The sequence below is a fragment of the Rattus norvegicus genome, chromosome 15 (assembly GCF_036323735.1).
Source record: "Rattus norvegicus strain BN/NHsdMcwi chromosome 15, GRCr8, whole genome shotgun sequence".
Taxonomy (NCBI): domain Eukaryota; kingdom Metazoa; phylum Chordata; class Mammalia; order Rodentia; family Muridae; genus Rattus; species Rattus norvegicus.
The window spans coordinates 54,830,607-54,854,703 of NC_086033.1; the positions used below are offsets into that span (position 1 = coordinate 54,830,607).

Here is a 24,097-nt window from a genome sequence, read left to right on the forward strand (position 1 = left end):
AAAAGGAATAATCAAGAAACTTATGGGTATAAAACATTTAAATTGACAATTACTTGGTGACTGACAATATGGCTCAATCAGCAATATTTTCTAAAGACAACTTATACATATTCATACAAGTATAAACTTTCAAATTTCTGTTTTATCTTACCATTTTTATTCATCTATTTTTAAAGATAAAATTTTAGTATTGTTAACTGTGTGTGTGTGTGTGTGTGTGTGTGTGTGTGTGTGTGTATGTGTGTGTGGTGTGTGTGGTATGTGGTGTGTGTATGTGTGTGTGGTGTGTGTGGTATGTGGTGTGTGTATGTGTGTGTGTGGTGTGTGGTGTGTGGTGTGTGTATGTTAGATTCCCTAAAGCTGCACTGATAGCTTACTCTAAGCATCCAGCATGGATACTGTGAGCTGACCTTGGGTTCTCTGGAAAAGCAGTGTGTTCTCTTAACCTCTGAGCCTTCTTTCCAGGCACTGTCTAACATTTTTTTTTAATAAAAGAAAAATTAACACAAGAAAAGAGACCAATTAAAAAAATAGAAAGTTAACTACAAACTCTTATCCTTACCTATTTGCTTAAGTACTGTCATATTCTCTCTCCCTTTCTCTCTATTTCTCGCTCTCTCCCTCTCCCCCTCCCTCTCTCTCCCTTTCACCCCCTCTCATTTTCTCTCCCCCCCCCGCCACACATGCATATATACATACACAGAGTTTAGGGGTTGTAGGTTGGATTAGTGAGGTTAAAAGTTTCTCATGGGTCTCTGAAACCCACCTAAAGGTGGAAAGCAAGGCCATTCTGCAACGTTCTCTTCTAAGCACTCCTGTGTGTACGTGTACCCCTCACTTTCATTGTGTAGTTCTTGCCCAGATCATCTATTTCCTAGACTAGCTGCATCCTCCCCTCCCCCTTTTTTCTATACCATGACTGTTTCATTTTCTTATGATCTACAATATCCTCTTCTTAGGGTCCCTTTCTCATTTTTCCCCTACCCCCCTTTCTCATTTTTTAAAAGTATATTCTCTGGTAACTTCATGTCAAAAAATATACTACATTCTACACAAAAAATATACTTTAAGTCATTCTATGTCTAAAAATTGTTTGCGCTTATGCCTGATAAATAATACATGACTATCAAATATCCAGTGTTCTTGATGACAACTGCATTTCATTCTCCATAAATAATTCTTAACATTCTAACTAACTTAACTCTGGTTTGAGCAAATGTATATTCCTCATTATGCTTAGCACACCAAGTGGGCCTTTTCTGACTTAAGTCTCTATATTATCAATAGCTGAAGAAAAATTTCTTTTATTATTATTATTATTATTATTATTATTATTATTATTATAGTCTTTCTGTCATTCCTCCCATTCTGATCTTTCTTGGAGAGAACAGAGAGAAAATGAGCCAAGTACTCCTTGATATAAAGATAAGAAGCAATGTAACCTAATCCAATAGCACAGAAGTTTCTTGTATTTTCTCCCCAGGAAAAAATTACCTCTGTACTCCTAGCATACTCAGATCTGTTACAGAAGTGTCAATGTAGCTGTTCCTGCTCGGAATCTGTTTGACATCAATAGGAAACTGCAAGCCCGGGTGTATATGTGCAGGTAGCTGCTCAGGCATGTATAGATAGTCCCTGATTTGCGGTATGCTCACTTACTTGTTAATAATAGCATGAAAGTAGTACACATTACATGGAAACTACTTCAAACTGAATTTTTATCTTTTCCCAGTTAGTAATATGTTCCATGATACCTCTTCAGTACAAGGCAACAACACAGTCACAAGCTTCCTGGCAGCCACTTCATGACTGGCCAAACAAGTTACTCTGTAGGTTAGTGGCATCAAAGGCATTTCTGACTTAGGATATTCACAGCCTGCAATGGGTTTATGAGAACAATTCCCACAGTTAGACTAGAACTATTTATCTGTGTATAGACTATGCACTGCACAATACTTACTACAGGCTTCAGCCCAAACTCTGCATACTCTGATTTACCAGCACAGGGGCACATACACTTGCAAGCTCCTGTCAGACTGGCATGGCTCCCTGAGACAAGGGTCCAAGAACTTCATGTTTTCAGACCACCACTACCACCATCCAGAAACATGTTAGAATCACAAATTCTTCAACTCCAACCCAGAAACTTTGTTTCCAACAATCTGGAACCTATGTTTTATAAGACCCACAGATAATAATTGTGATATATACCAGCTGGCACTATAGAAAATTTTCCTGGCAATGACAGGAGAATGACAGGCGATGCTTAGAAGCTGAAGCTCCCATCTCCCTGAAAGCACTGTGCTGTGTGTGTTCTTTGTATTGGGATCTGTTCTATTCTTTTACATCCATCAAAACAGGTTCATTTTGTTTTTATCCTTAAAAATGAATTAATCCCTCTACTTCTTTTGTTCTTTTCCATTTGATCGTCTAAGCTCTGCTGAGTTTGTCCTATCTATGTGAGTTCTTGTGTGAGATCATGTTTCTGTTGTTGTAAAATGTCCTGAGGAGAGAGGAAGTAAGGTTTGTGGTCAGAAGTTTGTTGGTTTGAACTAAAAAAATTATTTTAAGAAGTAAGTATATAAAAGAATATAAGTATATAAAGAATCGTGTTGGATAGGAACAACAAGAAAGAGGAGAGGGAAGGATGTTCTAACATCCTTCGGGAGATGGGAGAATGAGAAAAGACCATGTACAGTGTAAGTTCACATGGGAAGCCATACTAACAAACCCCTTTACTACAGCAAAAACAACAAAGGCTTCTTTTATAAATCTTTTCATTATGAGCAACATAATCTTCAAAATAATATTTTTAGGAAGGGATACTTCTCCAACTAATTTTACCAATCAATATTAGCATGTATTTAAGAACATAAAGACACAGGTCTCAACTTGTAATATTTGTAGTATTTGGAAATTTAGAAACTTTTTTGTAATATCAGCATAAATTATTCACTCTGAACAAAACTGTAGATTGCTTAGGGGGAAGACATAATACCTGATGAACAGAACAAGTAGTTGATTTAAATAAAAATGGCTGCTTAGGTAACACTAAAATTATACCATTTGGCTAACATCACTCATGTAATTTCTGCTGGTGGCTAAAATGACTGGTTTCAAAATTGGGTCCTTAGGACTTCTTCAGAGTAAAGAGACTAGAACACATATAATTCAGTAAAATTTTAGCTACTGAAGAGAACAACAACAACAAAACCCAATATGTTGGTTTAAAAAAAAAAAGGAGGGAGAGGAAGAAGATGAAGAAAAGGAGGAAGGGGAGGAGGAGAAGGTGGTTGTAAAGACCAGAGAGGACATATTTGCATGGCAAAGCAATCTTCAGCAGTCTCCACAAACACTGAATCAGTCACCTTTCATTTGAATTTAATGGTGGAAAAGTTTGCTTTCAGATGAATTTGTTAAATGTATGAAGTCAAATGAACCTGGTAGTATTCTACATGTGTACAATGCTACAAATGTCCAATCTGTAAAGAACATAAAAGCTATTTTCAGGAACAAATGAATCCAGTGACTCCTACACTTAATCCTCTCTCTGCTGTACTCATTTCAATATTTACAGAAAAAAAAAAAATGAAAACAATGAATTTAGAAACTAGCACGAAAGAATCCCAGGCAAATTACCTTAACATCTGCTAGGAACACAATGATAAAAATAACAAAGCATTATAAGTCCAAAAATAAAGTGGCATAAAAACAATTATCTATTCGATATTTTGAAAGAAAACACAAAAGAGTATAATAAAAATCTTAAGGGAAATTCTATTATTATATAACCCTCTTTTTTTTTCTTTTTCTGAAAGTAAGGACCTCAGGGGCACCAGGCATGCTAAGCTGTCTTCTACCTTGCACTACATACACATCCGGCCCTTGAGTTCTACCTAGAGAGGCTGGTCTTAAATTAAATATTCCTCTATTCTTATGCTTAGGTTACAGATAGAGGTGATCATGCCTAGCTTCTCTGTTTTATTTTAGTGAATGGTAGTATACATACGAATAACAAAAAAGCCATCTAAAATTTAGCAATAATAATTCTTTAAAAAACCCAGAAGAGTAAAAAATAAAATTTCTGTTCTACATTTCATTACCGTTGCTTTAAAAAAAAAAAAAAGAAAGAAAGAAAGAAAACAAAGCAAAGCAAACCTTACAATTCCGCTTATTTGTTATTGTGTTGGAGGAGGGCGAGCATGCATACTCCGACTACACTTACAGGAGTGGGAGGCACGGGAACTGAACTCAGGCTGCCAGGTTTGCAGCCAAGTGCCTTCCCTCATTGACCTATGTCTCGACCCACACGGTTTAAGTCTCCACTTACAGCAACACAGGAAAAGACTAAAACCAAAAACAAACTTTTGGTATTTGGTGATTTTGAGCAAAATTATAAAGTACTCAAAGCCATTAAGTTTAAAGAGCACAGAGGAAAGGGCTATGCACACATGCTGAAGTGACTGTGTAGGGCTCAAGAGGGAACACTAGGGCACAACTGCTCAGGAAAGCAGGGCTGTGCTGCTTCACAAAGCACAATGAGCGACTTCAGATGACTTAAGAATAACTGCCTTATTTTATTGCCGTTCACTCAGAGTTGTCTTACTCTGCTGGAGAGATCTAGAAAAATCCAGATGCTACCCTGTTAAGATGAATGTTTCATAAGTTATTTCTCTTTTTCTTGCACATCTAGAATCCTAGCATCGCTGTACTAGTTAAGAAATCACAAGCTGAAACTAGAGATTTCAGGGCTGTATTCTCGCACGTCAGTGATCTATGTTCATCTTCTAAATCAGAGCTGGTGTATTTCCATTCCACAGGGAAAGGACGGAAGATACTTCTTAGCCATTCTGCAGTCGCTGTCTCTTGTCCTGTCTGTACTTGAACAGTGAGCTAGCACTGACATGGGGTAATTGCTAACATGAATCATAAGCAAAGCAATATAATAGATTCCAACTGCCACTTAGCAGCCAGGAGTGGCCACATGTAACAAAGCTGGAACTCAGAGACCCTTTCCCCTGAATATTTACTACTTGGAAAAAGACAGGGTAAAGGAGGCAAAGAGAAGGGAAAAGTTCTCAAAGTGGGGCATAAGCCAGGATAAACAATCCCAGACTTCTGTGTCCTCAGTTCTCTGCTCTTAAGAAATCATTGTATAGGTGAGGAAAGAGAACAAAGCAAGGGAAATCAAAATTAAGTGTGATGTTTCTCAACATTCTTTGTATAAATGATTATCCCTCATGACAGCTCTTGAAGCTCAGTATGTCTCCACTTATAGGGCAGAAAATTCAATATAGTGAGTCATAATTTACTTAGAAATACAGAGGCAAGATATCTGACAATGCCTGAATCTCAGTAACAGCAGCGTTTACTCTAAGGCTTCCAGGAAGAGTAAATAGATCCAGTAACCCATGGCCCAGGTTCCTGTGCTGGGAAGACTAAGAGGCAAACATTTTGATGCTGGTCTATATAATCAGGAAGACTCCAAAGGAATGTGACTGGTAGGGTTTTTTATGAGCACTGCTTCCCTAACCAAGTTTCTACAGTTATTAAAATTATTCTTAAAACAGTTTGATTGGTTGATCAGTTGACTGATGCTTAGTTCTGGTTGGCTTAAAACTCATTATGGAGACCAGGCTGGCCTTGAACTCTTAAATTTTGCCTATCCCTGCCTTCTGAGGGCTGAGATTAAAGGTGTGTGCTACCATACCCTACCTTGGATTTTTTTTAATAAAATTTAATTTGTTTAGCATTTTGAGTCAATGCAGAAACTAAAAGGCTGGGTAAATTGTTTGGATGGTATAGTGGGGAAGGGACAAGGTGGATTATAGATATTTCTCCACAGTGAACTCCACCAATTTCTCAGTGCCAGTAAAAGTTGTTAAAGGACACAAACACATGGAGAAAAGAATAGACTTATATTTAAGTATTAGACATCACATAAGCAACAGTTTAGACCTGGAGAAGAGTTTATGTTCAAAACCATGTGTTTCAAGCCAGGTCTTCAGCAGGGACGTAAGGCTTTTCACAGCACTTGTAAAGAAGACTCCTACTGAGTTACATTTATCCTCTCTTCTTCAGGTTTTCTGTTTGGAGTATGCGTGTGTGTGTGTGTGCATGTGTGTGTGTGCGTGTGTGTGTGTGCGTGTGTGTAATATAAACACACGGATTTCTTTATTGACCTTATGCAATTATGGAAACAATTATTAAACGGAGCTTCTGTTTTAGCTCTTTTTAAGTGCCTGTATATGTACACCTCAAGGGATAAATACTTAGATAAGAAATTATTCAGTATGCTCCTATCCTCAATTTTATTTGTATTTCTACTGCATATCTATGTATTTTAATTCTCCCTAGCATTCTCTTTAGATTTTAGTAGGTGTACTGTGCTCTGTCACACCAAGTGTCTAAATATATATTATCAAGGTAATAAAAATGCTGTTAATGACTTAACTGAAATAATCTGATAGAGAATCAGAGCACTTTACTAGAAATCACCATGGAGTTTGGAAGCAAAACAATCTGGTTTCAAATGCCAACTGGGTGACCTGGGTGTCTTGAATTAGTGCCTGGGTGTCTTGAATTAGTGCCCACATTTAGAGAATGCTAAGACTGCTTACCATCAACTCGGGATTATTATCAAAGTTACATTAGGCAGACATTCTTTTTTTTCTTCGAATTTTTTATTCATTTTTACCCTCTAGATTTCATTCCCCTCCCAGTCTACTCTCCTACTGTTCCATATCCCATACCTCCTCCCTGACCCACCCCCAGACAAACATTCTTGATGGACAGTGTTAAGGCCTACGAAACTGTCTAGCCAGATATTTTGTACTGTTACTAATGTGCTCATTACTCATGTGCTATTACTAGGGAACTTTCTCATGCCCGAGTTAACTGCATATTCTGTTATGTTCTGTGCTTTGGTGTTTTTGGAAACTGGTCACAATAGAGGTCAGTCAGAATTGCTTTGTATAGTTAGCTACAATAAGCTTGAACTTGAACCAACCACCCAGTAAGTACTTCCTGCATTTGTGCATGAGTTTTTATGGTTTCTTGCCTTTCTAAGCTGCCCCTGGGATGTTCCTCTACATAAGAGACACCTGCAACAATCTAAGAAGCCATTTGGATTAAAACTTCCATTTTGAGGAGGGGTTGAATAAATTTAAGTTCCCAAGACCTCCTTGAGAATTTACTTGACAGAAAGTGACATGTAGATCCTGGTTGGCAAGTTAAGACATGAATGTTAGACCAGGCAAGTCCCCCACTGCAGTTCAATACCCCAACCAATGAGACCAGCTCTATAGGATTCTCTCTCATCATTGCAGTTCAGCTCCTGAGTCTAGACTTCCGCCCTGATTGGTCAGTCTTGGGGTATGCACTCAATAAACCAGCCCTGTTTAACTGAGGTCTGTGTCTGAGTGGTTTGTGCAGCAATTCCCAGACCTCAACAGACAGAATACTGAAGCGATTAAACAACCAACAGGGAGTTTTTATCTAAAAGCTCTTTAAGGATGTAAGTTCATCTAAAAGCAGTCATCAAGTATCCTGCTACTCTATGGAGTGGAGAAGGGCTCATGAGTTCATAACTAAGTAACTAGTGACAGTTGATGGCTTCTGGGGAAAGGGGAGTCAGTTATCTTCAGGGATTTAGACTCTGGTAAGCTGTTCCTGGTCCAGTGGACGGCCCCATACCCAGGAGTACATAGGCAGCATACAATAGACTCAATGGGTATCCTAGATGATCAGGGTAAGTCAGAAGACAACTTTGGAAAGAGCAAGGGAGGAGGTGGGAGTAGATCTGGGAGAAGTAAGGGTAGGAATGAAGGTAAAATATGATAAAATACATTGTTAAAAAAGTCTCATTAATTAAAAAGTATATTTTAAAAGGCTTACAACTTGAAAGAAAGAAAGGAAGGAAGGAAGGAAGGAAGGAAGAAAGAAAGAAAGAAAGAAAGAAAGAAAGAAAGAAAGAAAGAAAGAAAGAAAGAAAGAAAGGAGGGCGGGCGGGCGGGCCTGGCAATGGTGGTGGTGGATTTAATCCCAGCACTTGGGAGGCAGAAGCAGGCAGATCTCTGAGTGTGAGGCTAGTCTGGTCTACAGATTGAATTCCAGGACAGCCAGGGTTACAAAGAGAAACTCTGTCTCAGAAAACAAGAGTTACCTAGGGATGAACAGCAGGAGGAGCATGTTGGGAATAGAGGTACAATATGATAAAAATTCATTGTAAAAAAGTCTCAATAAAAAGTTTATTTTATTCTTTAAAGGGGGAACAAGAATACCCTTGGCAGGGAATAGGGAGGCAAAGTTTAGAACAGAGGCAGAAGGAACACCCACTCAGAGCCTGCCCCACATGTGGCCCATACATATACAGCCACCCAATTAGATAAGATGGATGAAGCAAAGAAGTGCAGACTGACAGGAGCCGGATGTAGATCGCTCCTGAGAGACACAGCCAGAATACAGCAAATACAGAGGCGAATGCCAGCAGCAAACCACTGAACTGAGAATAGGACCCCCGTTGAAGGAATCAGAGAAAGGACTGGAAGAGCTTGAAGGGGCTCGAGACCCCATATGTACAACAATGCCAAGCAACCAGAGCTTTCAGGGACTAAGCCACTACCTAAAGACTATACATGGACTGACCCTGGACTCTGACCTCATAGGTAGCAATGAATAGCCTAGTAAGGGCACCAGTGGAAGGGGAAGCCCTTGGTCCTGCCAAGCCTGACCCCCCATTGAACATGATTGTTGGGGGGAGGGTGGTAATGGAGGGAGGATGGGGAGGGGAAGCCCCTATAGAAGGGGAGGGGGAGGGGTTGGGGGATGTTGGCCCGGAAACTGGGAAGGGGAATAACAATTGAAATGTAAATAAGAAATACTCAAGTTAATAAAGATAAAAAAAAGTTTATTTTAAAAAAGATTGACCCACCCAGACCTTCCAGAGAAGAATATGCATTTTCAAAGATCTCTAGATGATTTCTGTATAGATTTCTGTATAGAACACTGCAATTCATACTGAGAAAACTGCTTTTAACATTGAAAAATATGCTCTCAAGCAGTTATGATGCAGACCTTGGGGAATGAAGGGTTTGCACCATTAGTTATTTAATTATTGCTTAGAAGAGCAAGCTAAAGGCAACTTCCTTTTACATTTTCTTTCTGGTTTTTGTTGTTGTTGTTGTTGTTGTTTTCTAAGGGATGGAGGTCTCACTGTATAGTTCTGTCTGTTCTAGAATTCACTATGTAGACCAGGGTGGCCTTGAACTCAAAAAGATCCTCGGCCCCAGTCTTCCTAAATATGCATCACTATACCTGGCTCTAAAGGCAACTCTCACAGGTTGGTAATGTAACTAACTGTCTTGGAAAAAGATTCTAAAGATAGACACTCATACCTTTCTCTGACTATCAAACTAATGAAACAATCTCAAACTAAAAATGTCTTAGGAATTCTACACTAAAGGAAGGGAAAGGCTGAATCCTTGGTGCCTGTAAGAGGAGAAACTTATTTCCTGAAAGTATTTTCACATAGTTCTGACAACTTAACCGCAGAACAGAGCCACGTTGAAGAGTGGGCCCACACCTTGCTAAGGAATTCTGAGTTGCACATGCCTTTTGGACCTCATTTCAGGACCCACAAATGGATTTGACTTCCATTTGTTCCTCTTTCCAATGTGCCACACTCTGCATTTTACTATTACTTAGTTCTTGTTTATTAGAGACAGGTGACATTGCAGGAGACAGGTAGCCTTTTAGCTTCCAGAGCTCATTTTGACTCCCCAAATTCAATCAACAGTAAGATACTAAAACACTGAGAAATAAGCTCCCACTTGTGGGAAAAGAGGACAAGTTGTGTTTTAAAATGTATAACAGTTGGGGCTGGAGAAATGCTCAATGATTAGAGCACTTAATGTTCTTATAGAAAACCCAGTTCATGGGCTAGAGAGGTGGTTCAGTGGTTTAGAGCACTGACTGCTCTTCCAGAGATCCTGAGTTCAAATTTCAGCAACCACATGGTGGCTCACAACCATTTATAATGAGATCTGATGCCCTCTTCTGGTGTGTCTGAAGACAGCTACAGTGTACTTATATGTAATAAATAAAAATAAATCTTTAAAAAAAAATAAAAGGAAAACCCAGTTCAGTTCCTAGCACCTATGAACCATAACTCCAGTTCTTTTGACCTCCACAATTCTCTACTAGATCACAAGCTCCTTGGAGACTTGGGGCTATTTCTTGTGTTTTATTTATTTCACTTGGACAATTACAGTTGTTTCAAAATAGCTGATATGTGGAAAGGAGAATGGAAATAAAGAACACCTATGTTGTCTTTTTTTAAAGAAAAAAAAACCTCTTTAATCATTTAGAAATTATGAGGTAATTCAAATAAATATGGATTCACATCCAATAGTGACAAATAATTCTGAACCTTTAAATAAATTTCTAAAAACAATATATTTGTAGCAGACAGACTTGAATCTCTTGACTTTTCTCAAATGGTAAACATGTTCTTAGCATAAGACTCTAGGGAAATTCTAGCACCATCAACCATCAAATAAAAGAGACAATCAAAAAAAGTTACGTATCAACTTACAAAGGAAGGAAAAAGACACCAGCATTTAGATGGGAGAGCTAGGACTTCAAACTGAAGTCCTCTGTCCCATGTCTTACATCAGACACCTCAGTAGACAAACGTGCTATACCTCAGACATAAAAGAACTCTGGGGTACAGGCTAGAAAGAAAGGCTGTGCCATGAGAGTCAAACTATTCCAGCCACTGCAAAATAACTGTTTTTCTGTAAAGCAAAGGAAGTTACAGTTTGAAGAAACTTAAAAGACTAACTAGCACTAAAGTATAAGGTGGGAGACATATAAAAGATACCTTTTTAGAAAGGCCACTATGATACTACAACAACAACAACAACAACAACAACAACAACGCAGGTATTTAAAATAATTAAACATGTGAGAGACATAGAAAAGTGTTTTCCTAGAAATCTCGGCACTCTGCATTGAACTACATTGAAGGGAAAAATGTTTGGAAAAAACTTAAAACTAGTGGAAAATTTAGAAGCAGATTTGACACAAAATAATAGGCAGAAGGTGAAATCCCAGAAGGCCTCACACCAAGCACACAGGGGAAAAGGCCAAGGTAGCAATGACCTCCTACCCATCAAGGCCAGCTAAAACTAACCAGTATCGTGGGAAGGCATAGAGTAGTCCAGGTGTCAGTAACCTGGGACTCGTGTTAATACTAAACCTCCCCCTCTAGGGGAGATTAAAGGTGCTCATCAGACTGCCAACATACCACACTGCATGCAAAACACACTGTAATGAAGACTGCATGGAAAAGCTCATTATATGAAAGGAGCCCATGTCCACCGCACGGTCACACAGAAGGCCCCACCTTTACACACTGCAGGGCACTGACTCCCTCTACCTTCTCTCTGCTCCAGTCTGCTTTCAAGCCCTTGCCTCCAGCTCTTAGATGAACATCCTCTTAGTAAACACTGCTTCTGCTGCAACTATGTACTTGTACTCACTTCGTTTTGTCAGAGACACACAACTTAGAATAGTCCTGAACCCTGTTATCAGCCAATATCAAAAATGTATTCTGAACAAAATAAAAGATTTTTCACTTTGACTGAAGCCAAGTCTCCCAAGTCTCCCAGGGCTATAATAGTTAATTGTGGAAAATAGAAGTGTGGTATTAAAGATAAAATGGATCACGGTAAGAAAGGTTAAAGCCTTTGATATGTCTTCAGAAAAAAACTGGTTTTAAAAATAAAAAAATCACATGATAGATTTTCAATTTAGTCCTCTGGTTATTGTGTAACTGTCAACATGGCCTGCATTGTTTCATTGTCTTAACCCATATTTTTAAAAATTACTAAATCAAATAACCATTATTTTACAATTCAATTGTTTTCCTGTAAGGCATAATTCTTTGTAAACTGTAACTTAGAAAAGAAAAGCCAGCACATTGTCTCATGGCCAATGCCCGCACGCAACCTTCGTGCAGAGTGCACCGAGCTAATGATTCACAGAAACAGACAATACAGGCCCTTTCCTTGGCTCCTTTCTTGGCTTTTACAGAGTTGCAGGCTTTTCTCCCTTTTGTGTTCACTTCCTGTCAACTTTGACTTTTCAAAAGATACCAAAGCATCTTAAAAATCTATTTATGAGTTTGCTACCAAATCAGGACTCAAACAGACTGAATCACCTACTGCCACAGTGCTGGTGTGTAATACTGTGCTTCGTGAAATATCTGGGAAAACAACTGACAAGAAAATTGTTTAACCTTTACACATAAGAGTATCCTGATCAAAATTAATGCTTAAGAGCACACTAATCAAAATTTACTGCGTAAGCAAACTTCCTTGGTTTGGTGACTGAATAGAATCTAAAGTTCTGAGTCAACCATGTCATGTGTATTTACAGACACAGACAGCTTTCTCGTGGTTTTCTAAAGTGAATTAAGAGGAAATAATGAACTAGTAGCACTTTGGTGTCCCCACAAAATAAGCAGTACTCCAGGACAGCACCCACAAGACCAACTCACTTAATGCAGGAAAACAAAAACAATGTCCTAGATCACCCTCAGGGACGTATACTTCACATTTATATAGAATTAACAGATTTAAAAACTGGCAGGCCTGGTGAAGAAACAAGAACCAAATTTTGTAGTTTTAAACAACTACAAAACTGAAGAAAATAAGTGACAGTTTTCAAATGCTGAACAAGGGGACGAGGACCCACAGCGACTCCAGTGCAGTGGGTGCCATGCTGTAGCTGACTATGTAGGCAGCGCCCCACCAAAACACAGGGACAAATGGAAATAGACACCCACTGGTCCCCAACAAACAGCCCTGAGGTGAGGGAATTAACAAAACAGAGCTGAGGCCTGTGGAGACCCACTTCAGCTGGGGCACAACAGCCCACACCCAAGAGACAGCTAGCTTCTCAGTGCTAAAGAGGAAGTCCTGGAGGAGCAGAGGCTCGGTTGTACAAACTGGTTTCTACTAGCCACAGCAGACAAGCTTATGATCCATCTATAAGCAGTAGGTAAAGCACTTAAAAGATCATCTCTTGGATAGTGGAGGAAAATTAGATATAAAGACTGCTGTTTGAATAAAGATAAAGTTCCTGGAATCAGAAAGAAAGAAACAAAAAAAAAAAAAAAAAAAAAGAAAGAAAGAAAAAGAGAAAGCTGGGGATAGAGAGTACAAAACAATCAAACTACTTACAATTTAAATGTGTCCCAAACAAAGCACAACTCAAGAATATTAGTAAGAATATGAAAATATCCAGGAACCAGTAAGGCAAAATTCACATATTTAAATCTAGTAAAATATTACCAAGAGGCAAAAAAACAAGTGGTTGTTAGAAAGTAGAGTGTCAGTCAATAGAAACACATCTAAAAAGAAATAGGCATTAAGAGTTAGCAGATAGATTTTTAAAAAGTTATAATACCTATGTTCCATGTATCCAAGAAGGCAAAGGAGCATGAATCTGTTAAAGGGATGTAAAAGGAATCTAAGTAAGAACTTCTAGAATTGGAAAATATAGTATGCACATGAAATGAAAAGCAGATTAGATTCTTCGGAAGAAAAATACCAAAAAGCTTTAAGGTACAGTTTTAGGAACCACTTAAAATGAACTATAAGAGACAAGCATCCTTTAAAAGAGGAGGGGGTGGCAGCAGTCAGGTGTGAGACAACCACAAGCAACTTAACATACGTAGAAAAGAGTGGAATCTCAAAAGAAAAGGTAGAGAGGTCAATTAAAAATCCTAATGTATAAGGGCCCAATTTTCCAAATGTGATAAAACCTACATTTTCACATATCCAAAGCAAAGAAAATTAAAAAGGCATGTTATAGGAAAACTGGTAAGAACCAACAATAGGAAGAAAATCTTACAAGGAGCCAGAAAGAGAGTAAAGTCTTCTATAGCAGAGAAGCAACCACACAGTGATTTCAGAAAGGAGGCAAGCCAGACAGTGTAGCAGCTTGTTTAAACAGGAAAAGAAAGCTGTAACCTAGATTTCTATGCTTAGTCAAATAGCTTCCAAGCATGAAGTGACCTGTTTTTCCAGCCACACAAAAGTTGAAATAGTCCTTAAAGATAGACATGAATGCAGAAAATTTAAATGAATGAACAAACAAAAAGTTCCTGGAGACAAAAGGAAAATCAATCAGATGAAAATCTAAATCTCTATGAAAAATAAAGAACACACACCAAAAAAACATGTAAATAAATAAAAATACATTTTTATTTTTATCTTATTCTTTCTCTCTTTCTCTAAAAGGTAACCAATGGGTTTGCCGTGGTCTTGTGTGCTTTTTTAATCCCAACACTTTGGAGGAAGAGGTGGATCTCCATGAGATTGACGTCAGCCTGACCTATAGAGTTGTAGACCATCCAGGGCTATACAATGAGACTCTATCTGGAAATAAATAGAAAAAGGAGGGAGGGGGGAAGGGAGGAAGGAAGAAAATAACTGATAGGTTGAATAGTATGTATTCAGTAACAGTCCCAAAGCTTGGAGAGACATAACTATAAGTATTCTTTCTGTTCAAATGTTTCTCTTTCCCATTCTTATCCACTGCCCTTCTTTTAGTTAGTTTATGTATCTGTTAGTTAATTAGTTAGTTACTTTGTTTTTAAGACAAAGTTTTATTCTGCTGCCCAGGCTGGCCTTGAACTCCTGGACTGAAGCAATTTTCCTGCCTTAGCCTCCAGAGTAGCAAAATACTGTGTCCTGTTACACCTGGCTGCTGGGTCCTTATACTAAAGAGAAAGTTGTAAAATAATTCAAAGGTAGACTGAGAAATCAAGGCCACATACTATAAATCTTAAAGCAACCAATTACAAAGTAAAATAAAGGAGGATAAGTAGTAAGCCTACAGAGAAGATAAAATGGATTAAAACATTCAATGCAAAAGAAGGCCAAAAAGAGGAAAATGAACAAAGAGACAGCCAAGAAGAAAACAAGCACCAAGAGGATTCGGTTCCAACCATATCAATAATCATGCTGATGTAAAACTTCCAGAAGCTGAGCATGGAGGCAAGCTTATAATCCCAGAAGCTGGGATACAAGGCAGAAAGACCATTCTGCACAACCAGGGCAAACAAGGGTACAAGAGACTCTGCCTCAAAAGAACCAAAAAAACAATCACACAAACAACAAAATCAGAGAGAAGAGACAAAGTGGGGTAAGGAAAAAGGAAGAAAAGAGAAAGATGAGACAGAAAAGTGAACTATTTCAAATGTCTCAAAAACAGATTATCATCCGACTGGTGACAATAAAAACCCAAATTAAGATCCAACAATGTACTGTCTTACAAGGTATTCACTTGAAGAAAATGACACAAGTAAGTTAAAAGCTAAAGGAAGAGGGAGCAATGCCACTGTTACTGGAAGACAGCTGAAGCAGGCTTACTAACGTGAGACACTTGTTTCATTCACAAGGCATGCCATGGAGATCAGCAACTTAGTCAGAGAGCAGTACAATTCTAATTTTCAAGGCCTTTGCCTCTGCCCTCCTAGGCCCCTCTGCACAGAAACCTTAGTTCCTTGTCCACATCCCCCTTGCTCCACATGTCCTGCCAGAGTGGCTCTGGCCCCTCAGTCTCTTAGTTCCTGAATCTCTTCTCAGCAGGGTCTTCATTTTCATTTCTAGTCAGTCTACACTCTCCTGAGATCAGTTCTGTAAATATAAAAATGTCTGTCTCTTAATATTAAACTGAAACTTCTCATATTTCTGTCAATCACATTGTCACTTCAAATGTCACCAAACATTTCTGCTAATTTAAATCTCTACTTCATTAGGCTCCATGCAGCTAAAACTTCAAATCTTGGGGCTGGGGATTTAGCTCAGTGGTAGAGTGCTTACCTAGGAAGCGCAAGGCCCTGGGTTCGGTCCCCAGCTCCGAAAAAAAAAGAACCACAAAAAAAAAAAAAACAACAAACAAACAAACAAACAAAACAAAAAACAACAAAAAAAAAAACCTTCAAATCTTCCAGGCAAACATCTTCCAGTCCTTGGCTCCATTGTTTCTCTACTGCACCTCCATAGCTTTGTTCTAAGGCATGACTGCCCCTGATAACCTACCTTTTCTAATCTTGCAAACGGATTCTGGGAACTGTGATACAACTACAGGTAATTTGTTTTTGCTCTGAAAATTGCCTGGAATTATGCAGGGCACTTCTTTGATCCTTCACTAGTCCACTCCATTCTCTATCAAGTCTCACAGTAGCCATCTCCAATCATAGCCACTCTCAAACTTTTCAGTGCCACCTCAGCCTCTCCACCTCAACCCTCAGAAAATCGTCTCAGCTCGATTTTGATCAAATAAATAAACAAAAAGAAAAGAAAAGCTATTAGTTGGAGACTTCTCAATTCCCTACCAGGGCACATCACAAAGTACCTTACTTGCAGTTTCTCAGTTTTCCCATTTGCCACAGCAGTATTTTGCAACCCACATGTTCTTCTGAAACGTGACCTTGATTTTCTTTAAACAGGAGGTAGCACCTACTTCCCCATCGCCTCAAGTTGGCAACCACAGTGACTGTTTTGCCCAGCATGTAATCCAGATGTGGTCCTCTTAGAAGCCAGTGGCTTCTATGTCAGAAGTGTGCCTACCCTAAAAACCACACTGCCCTGAGGAAGCAGAGCACTCGGATTAGACCAGAGGATGAGGTGGGGTGGAATGTAGACCTAAGAAGAATCAAGTGTGAAAGGCTCAGTAAAATCTAAACCTGGCAGTGAAGGATCTAAGAGGCAGAACTACTAGGCCTGACTGTTGATACCACAGGGTCAAAGAACAGGTACCTTGTAAAGGCATTCCCAAAGCCTGTCTCACAAAATCCAAGCAACACAAAGCAGCCATTTGCACTACTGCTTCCTAGCAATAGAAGACACTGGTAGCTGTTCTTTTCCATAGCATCGCATCCTCTTCTGTTTTAAAAGACAGTCTTCCCTGAGTTGACACTGCCAAAGTGGGGTATAGGGTCTGCTCTCTGTACTCTTAAGTCACTGTTACTACTTCATTTAATAGTCCTTGCTGCTCTGACTATGGACTTCCTTGCTGCTAGAACTTTCAGTCCTTACTGGCTGCTTCTACCATGTCTGAAATAGGCATGCATTCCTTCGGGCCTTGCACTCTTTCATTCATGCTTTTTTTTATTTCTCTCTCATCCAATTTCACTTTTTTTTTGTAGTCAGAATATTTTCTTTCCTGTACATCCTCTCAATGTTAAAGCTCCTTGGGCTTCTGCCTGTAGCCTTCTTTTCCAAATTATACTATCTCCTTAAGTGAGATTACCTAGTCACTAAAGTTCATTGACTCAGCTTTGGACAAAGCACATCAGGATTCAGATGATTCCTCTGCCACTTAGCTTGTATGGTCTTGGGAAACAATGAGCTTCTCTAGATATTCATTTCCTCGGCTAGAATATTATCACCTGACAGACTACTATCAGAATGCAGTGATTAATTTTTTAAAATGTAATAACATTCAAAAATGCTTTTACAAACCAACTAGCATGAGATAATTTGGCAGTAAAGATTGGTAATGTTCATTATATAAGTGTGGCAGCTTTGGCATTCATATTTCTAGCCTAAGATTCTTTCTAAGTTCAACACATATAACTTACTGCAATTTGAATGGCCTGTAATTATTTTCAAACTCAGTGTAATAAACTGCAGTTAATCCTCAAGAAAATTACATATAACCCAGACTATCTATTTTCTTAAATGACACTATCACTGAGTTACAAGCCAGAAACATGGATATTGTAAACTGACCACCTCTGTCCCTTATTAGTCCTTATATAAATAATTACTACATCTGATAACACCAGGCCCCACACACTGTTTTAATGGGTTATACATAGTACGTCATCTAATGAGATATACAGGCAATAAATGACTGGTAGACATTATAGGCAATAAACACAGTAAGACTGTAAAGGAAGCACTGACTACAGATGAATGTTACCACAGAAGCAATGTGAAATATTAAAACATGGTGAATCAAAGGCAGTGAAAACCATTCAAAACTCATGCACTGGTAGAAACAAACGTCATTATATGAATTAAGCAGAAACTCTTGGGCTCAGCAGTTAAGAGTGTGTGCCGCTCTTGCAGATGATCTGAATGTTATTCCTAGCACCTACACGGTGACTCACAACCATCCATGACTTCAGTTTTGGGGGAATCTAATAGGCATGCATGTGGTACATAAATATGCATGCATGCATGCATGCATGCATGCAAAGAAACATTAGTATAGATAAAGTAAAATAACTATCTTTTTAGAACCCATATTTAAAATAGACAACTCAAACATTCTGGAGTCATAACATATCTGTTTTGGTTTAAAATGTCTTCCATTTTCTCATGTTTTAAACACTTGGTCCTCAGTTGCAAGGAGGCCCTTATAGGCTAATATATGAAGGTATGCAAGTTAAGTTTATGTTGCCATAGAAATCAGAGGATGTTGGAGATACCTGAACCATAGGACATCATGTAAGGAAAGTCGCAAGCACAGAATGGAGCTGGACCAAAAAAGAGGCTATGGTGATCTGGGATCAATTCTCAGTACATTAACACATGCACATATATTTAAGGGGAGGGATGAAAATAATTAGTACTTGATTTGACTGCCCCTATCAACAACATAATATGAATACAATCCCATCAGGTTTTACATTACATGTATACATACATACATACATACATACACACACACACACACACACACACACACACACACACACACACACACACGAATGATACAGAATCAAAAGTTGCCATGGATCTTGACCTGGGTATTAATTACATAGTTGTACTCAATTAATGGAAAACTCATCTGTCACCTGAAATTAAATTATAAAATTATGAGATCGATAGTGGATAACTGAGATGAGTCATATCATATAAACATGATGATGTATATTATTCCTGTAAGAATTATTGGAAAATTGGAAAATATATCACATGGTTATACTTGAGCTTCACAGACCTTAAAGAGTTGAAATTTGGGCTGGAGAGATGGAGCCCCTAGATGTCTTCCTCCCTCCCTCTCCCCTTGACCTTCCCCCTCCTTCCTACCTTCCCCCTGCACACCTGTCCACCTGAAGAGAGTACCAGATCTTATTACAGATATTATGAATCATCATGTGGTTGCTGAGAATTGAACTCAGGAACTTTGGACCAGTACTCTTAACTGCTAAGCCATCTCTCCAGCCCCAATTCTAGCTCTTTAAGGTCTGTGAAGCTCAAGTATACCCATGTGCTATATTTTCCAATTTTCCAATATAATGGCTATCATTCTTACAGGAAAAATACACATTATCATGTTTACATGACAAGACTCATCTAAAAGTCATCTACTATCAATCTCATAATTTTATAATTTAAAATCAAACATTAACAACATATCAAAAATACAAGTATTTGTATAAACTCTCACTAGCTGAGTATTCCTAATCAAAACAAAATCCCAGACTGAAGATACTCAAAAACTTTAAATTCCTTTCATTTCATATCAATGTTCAAACTAAATATTATTATACAACATGGTTTGAATTATTATTTTAAAATCTGAAAATCTGGTTAATCAGAAGGTATTACCCAGTAAAGTAGACCTGGAGAATATAACAGCACTTTAGGGGAATAGCTTGCATGTCATATCTAAACTGCCTTCGGCACATCGTTTCTACTCCTATAATGATATAAAACACTATCTACCATTAAATAATAGTGTAAATTTCATATTATTATGACTAAAACAAAATGATCAAGCAGATAAAACAGAAAATGTACATAATCTTTTAATTTTGTTGAAAAGTGTAGACATGTATATTATGAACAGTGACACTTCAACCTTAATGAATTACCTCAGCAAGGCTGACTTTAGATGCCAAGTTCTGTGACACGCTGCTCCTAAGCAGGTGCACTGGACGGTCTAGGACGCTCAGCACAACAACAAGCAGCTCACATCCCTGAATTCACACTAGTAATTCACACCCACCCACACGATTCCAATATTCCACTTGATGCCTAGGCTGGACACAGGTGATTCATTAAATAAACAACTTCTCAATAGCAGGTCACTTATGTATAAATACCTTCAGTTATTTAGCTAATCACTTACAGAAAGCCATGCAAGGGATTCCATGATTCGATGCTCACATCTTTCTAAATGTTTTATCATTTCTCTTGTCAAGTTGGCTTCCACTTTGATAAAACTTTCAATCACTTTGTAAAAATCAAAGGCTTTTAAATTAAGTACATTCAGAATCCACGGGAAGGACAAATCTGTTCCAGAATCAAGATTCTGTAACATACTCCCTAAAAAACAAGAGAGAAAAAAATGTGTCAGTATGAAATATTATTGTCTGAACTGATGAGATTTGGAAGATCTTATCACTCAGAATCAACATACAGATAAAAAGGGAAACCACTTTTATTTTCAGTAGGTAATTTTTATTCTGTGGTCTACAGACTGTCAAGAAACAGGATTCAAAATTTTAAGTGTATGTGCACATTTTCCTTAGAGATAGGAATCATGGTTTCTGTAAGATTTGCACAAGTTTACATGCCCTCCACTAACACCCAGGCAGGTATCTGACCAGCAATTCATTACATACCCACTTAAACTACCATTACTGCTCAGTTGGGAAGACTAGTGATGCTTTTAAGACTCTGCTAACTAGTCTGGCATGGGCAATTCTGGTCTTTAATCCCAGCAGAGGCAGGTGAATCTCTGAGGTCTAGGACAGCCAGGACTACATAGCGAGACCCTTCCTTGAGCCTGATGCTGCAGGGCTATAATGCCAGATACTCAAGAGGCTGAGGCAGGAGAATTACAAGTTCAAGATCTGGTCAGTGTACAGATTGAGTTTAATGCCTACTGAGATCCTTTCTTAAAAACTGTAAGCATAAGGGAGCTGGGTTGCTTAGTCCCTGCCCTGAGTTCAGTTCTCAACGCTTCCAAAGGTATTTGCCAGCTTTATTAGAAAATGATTTTTCGGGCTGGATTGATGGCTCAGCATTTAAGAGCACTGACTGCTATTCCAAAGGTCCTGAGTTCAATTCCCAGCAACCACATGGTGGCTCACAACCATCTGTAAAGAGATCCGATGCCCTCTCCTGGTGTATCTGAAGACAGCTACAGTGTACTCACATATAATAAATAAATAAATCTTTTAAAAAAAAAGAAAAGAAAATTATTTTTCTTAAAAACCATGCAGATTGCAGTTGGGAAGATTCAGTTTCAGTGATTACTAATTTAAATTCTTTTATCTATTTATCTATCTATAGATAACTCCTCTTTTGTTTCCCCAAGTAAAACATTTTAATATTTGCAACATTTGAAAAGTAATATATTAAAAAGAAAAGTAATATCTTTTAAAATTGTATTTTTAAAACAGGTATGAGCTTTTACTCTGTTATTTTCAACACTCATTACATTGTCATAGGTATTACAAAAACAGCAACCAATTACAAAGGACTCAGTTTCTGGTGGATTCCTGCTCCTGGTCTCATGAGCACAGAGACATAACAGTGGGGCACAGAAGCACTGCTGCCCTTCAGCACTCCTGTGGCACTTTACCTGCTCACGAGCCTTTGTAGCAGTTTCATTAGCTACCGTTCCTGAATTCGAGATGCTCAGAGCAAAAACCTTGCAAAATTCCACGCCCCCCCCCCAGATGAGCTAAATGACTGACATGTTAAACCATTTAAATAGCTGTAACTGCCAACCACACTGCTCAGCATACATTGGTCTATAGCTTGACTTTTTCTTCTCACCACACAGATACACACAAAAACCAAAATCACACAAAACCACAACATAACTTAAGAATTTGTTTCGATTAAGCTACAGTGCTTATTTATTGAAGTTTAACTTACTGCTATATGTAGCCATTACAACTTCAAGAGCACAGGCCAATAAAGACATATGAAAGATGTTGTCATTTAGGAGTTTGCTAAAAGGAGAAAAGGGATAAATAATTTTAAATATGTTTTTATAAAAAGAAATTGTTTTATTAAAATGAGAAAATACTTACCTAAAATTCTGAATGGACAAACGTTCTTCTTCCTAAAACAAATAATTTTTTTAAAAAATTTAATTGAAACTTTCCTTGTGTCAGCATTGAATTTTTTTCTATTTTATTCTCTTTAACTTACTGATTTAAGCATCGATTCCATCACACGATAATACAATCGAACCCCAAGTTTATATCGCTACAAACAAAAGGAAAAAATAATAAAATTTTACTGCTTCGGAAAATAAAAAAGTTAATTGATTTTTGTTAAAGTCTTTTCTTGAAACACATTCTGCTCCTTCTAGGAATATGGACAGCAAGAGATCACAAAGGCTACTTTGTTTACAGTCCCAGGCTGACTATAAACTCGTGCCTGGTATTCCAACACCCAGGGTAGGATGGCTAAAAGCTGATGTTTCTCTGCTCAGTTTTAGCTGTGTCACTTGCTCTATACAGGCTATGTGCCCAGGATATTTTAAACATTTTACACTTCTAGTAATAATCCTTTTGGTGATGCAGGATTTTGATTAAAAGATTAAAAGAACAGTTTCTGTCTGTAAAACGCAATAATACTAGCACAGGCCAAAAAAAAAAAAAAAAAAAAAAAAAAGAAAAAAGAAAGAAGAAAGAAAAAAGGAAGAAAAAAAAAACCCCAAAGTTTATCTAATCAGTAAGTGTTTTAAACAAATGATTAGTTCCCATTGATTAAAAAAAAATCAGCTTATCAACAGATGAGTTCTATACTGTGGTACTATATCCTATTACACCAATTTGACTACAGCACAGGCTGTATCAACAGATGAGTTCTGTAAGTTCTATACTGCGGTACAAACAGATGTGCACTCAAGTTACCTGTGCTCCAATGTCAATACATCCCTGCCCCACAGCGCTAGCAAACTTCTCTTTAAAGATGTGTCCAACATCCTTTACTCTTTTTAGGATATTTTCTTTTGGATTCACTGTGCAATTCTTTAAGAAATATAAACAGAAATAAATACTGAAGTTATTCTTTGACCAGAATTGACATTTTCCTCTGTTACAGTAAATAACTTTGATCTGTTGCTTGTTTGTGAAGACATGTAAACAGTTCTACTGTAACAAATCAATTAACACTACAGAATATAACCAGTCAACACAGAATTCCACTGTATATCATATACAAAAATTATTCAGTACAATCAAAGTACACTTTTACTGAAATCTGAAGCCAGTGGTTTTCAACATTCCTGATGCTGTAACCCTTTACTACAGATCCTCCTGTTATGATGACCCCTCCAACCATAAAACATTGTTGCTACTTCATAACTAATTTTCCTACTGCTATGAATCATAATGTAAATATCTGATATGCAGAATATCTGATATGCAAACCTCAAAGGGGTTGCAACCCACAGGTTAAGAAGAGCTGTTTTAAACAAATAAAGGTTATGTCAGCCTTTCCATCTATCATCTGTCTTCATAAAGTCTCCTCAGTCATGGATTGCTTTAGTGGACTGGAAAGATGCTCAGCAGTTAAGAGTCCTGGCCTTCAGAGGACACGGATTTGATTCTTAGCATTGACTGGAGGCTTACAACTTTCTTTAACTCCAGTCCCAGGGACTCCACTGCCCTCTTCTGGCCTCTGCAAGTACTACATGCACATGGTACATTAACATACATGCAGGCAAGAACACACACATGCATAAAAACAAACAAAAAACCCCAAACTGTTTTTCAAAAAGGGTTACCTTAAGATGTATATAATAGGGGGGAGGATGGTGAGGGGAACACCCATATAGAAGGGGAAGGGTTAGGGGAATGTTGGCTTGGAAACCGGAAAAGGTAATAACAATTGAAATGTAAATAAGAAATGCCCAATTTAATAAAGATGGAGAAAAAAAAAAAGATGTATATAACCTTACTACCCAAAATCAAATGAAATAAAAGTAAGATTTGAGTTTTGTTTTATCAATGCAGTTAGGAAAGTCATTAATCTGTATTTTTAGGTATAAGAGTCAGGAGAATAGTTACAAGTGATGTATTATAATAGTCTATACT

At 38.0% G+C, this 24,097-nt stretch overlaps 1 protein-coding gene across 2 annotated transcripts in view; it reads right to left on the reverse strand.

The window, feature by feature from the left end:
• Window positions 1–24,097, reverse strand: part of Rb1 (RB transcriptional corepressor 1) — a 131,132-nt gene that overhangs the window by 49,749 nt on the left and 57,286 nt on the right. Inside the window, exons 13-18 of one of the 2 annotated variants that reach the window (XM_039092994.2) lie at window positions 22,913–23,029; window positions 22,203–22,259; window positions 22,082–22,113; window positions 21,924–22,000; window positions 20,164–20,360; window positions 199–14,447 (exon numbers count right to left, since the gene is read on the reverse strand). In XM_039092994.2, coding sequence (XP_038948922.1) covers window positions 14,394–14,447; window positions 20,164–20,360; window positions 21,924–22,000; window positions 22,082–22,113; window positions 22,203–22,259; window positions 22,913–23,029 — 534 coding nt within the window. In that variant the 3' untranslated portion in view covers window positions 199–14,393. Of the gene's footprint in view, window positions 1–198; window positions 14,448–20,163; window positions 20,361–21,923; window positions 22,001–22,081; window positions 22,114–22,202; window positions 22,260–22,912; window positions 23,030–24,097 lie in introns of those variants that run through there. The other variant, NM_017045.2, reaches the window with a different exon arrangement.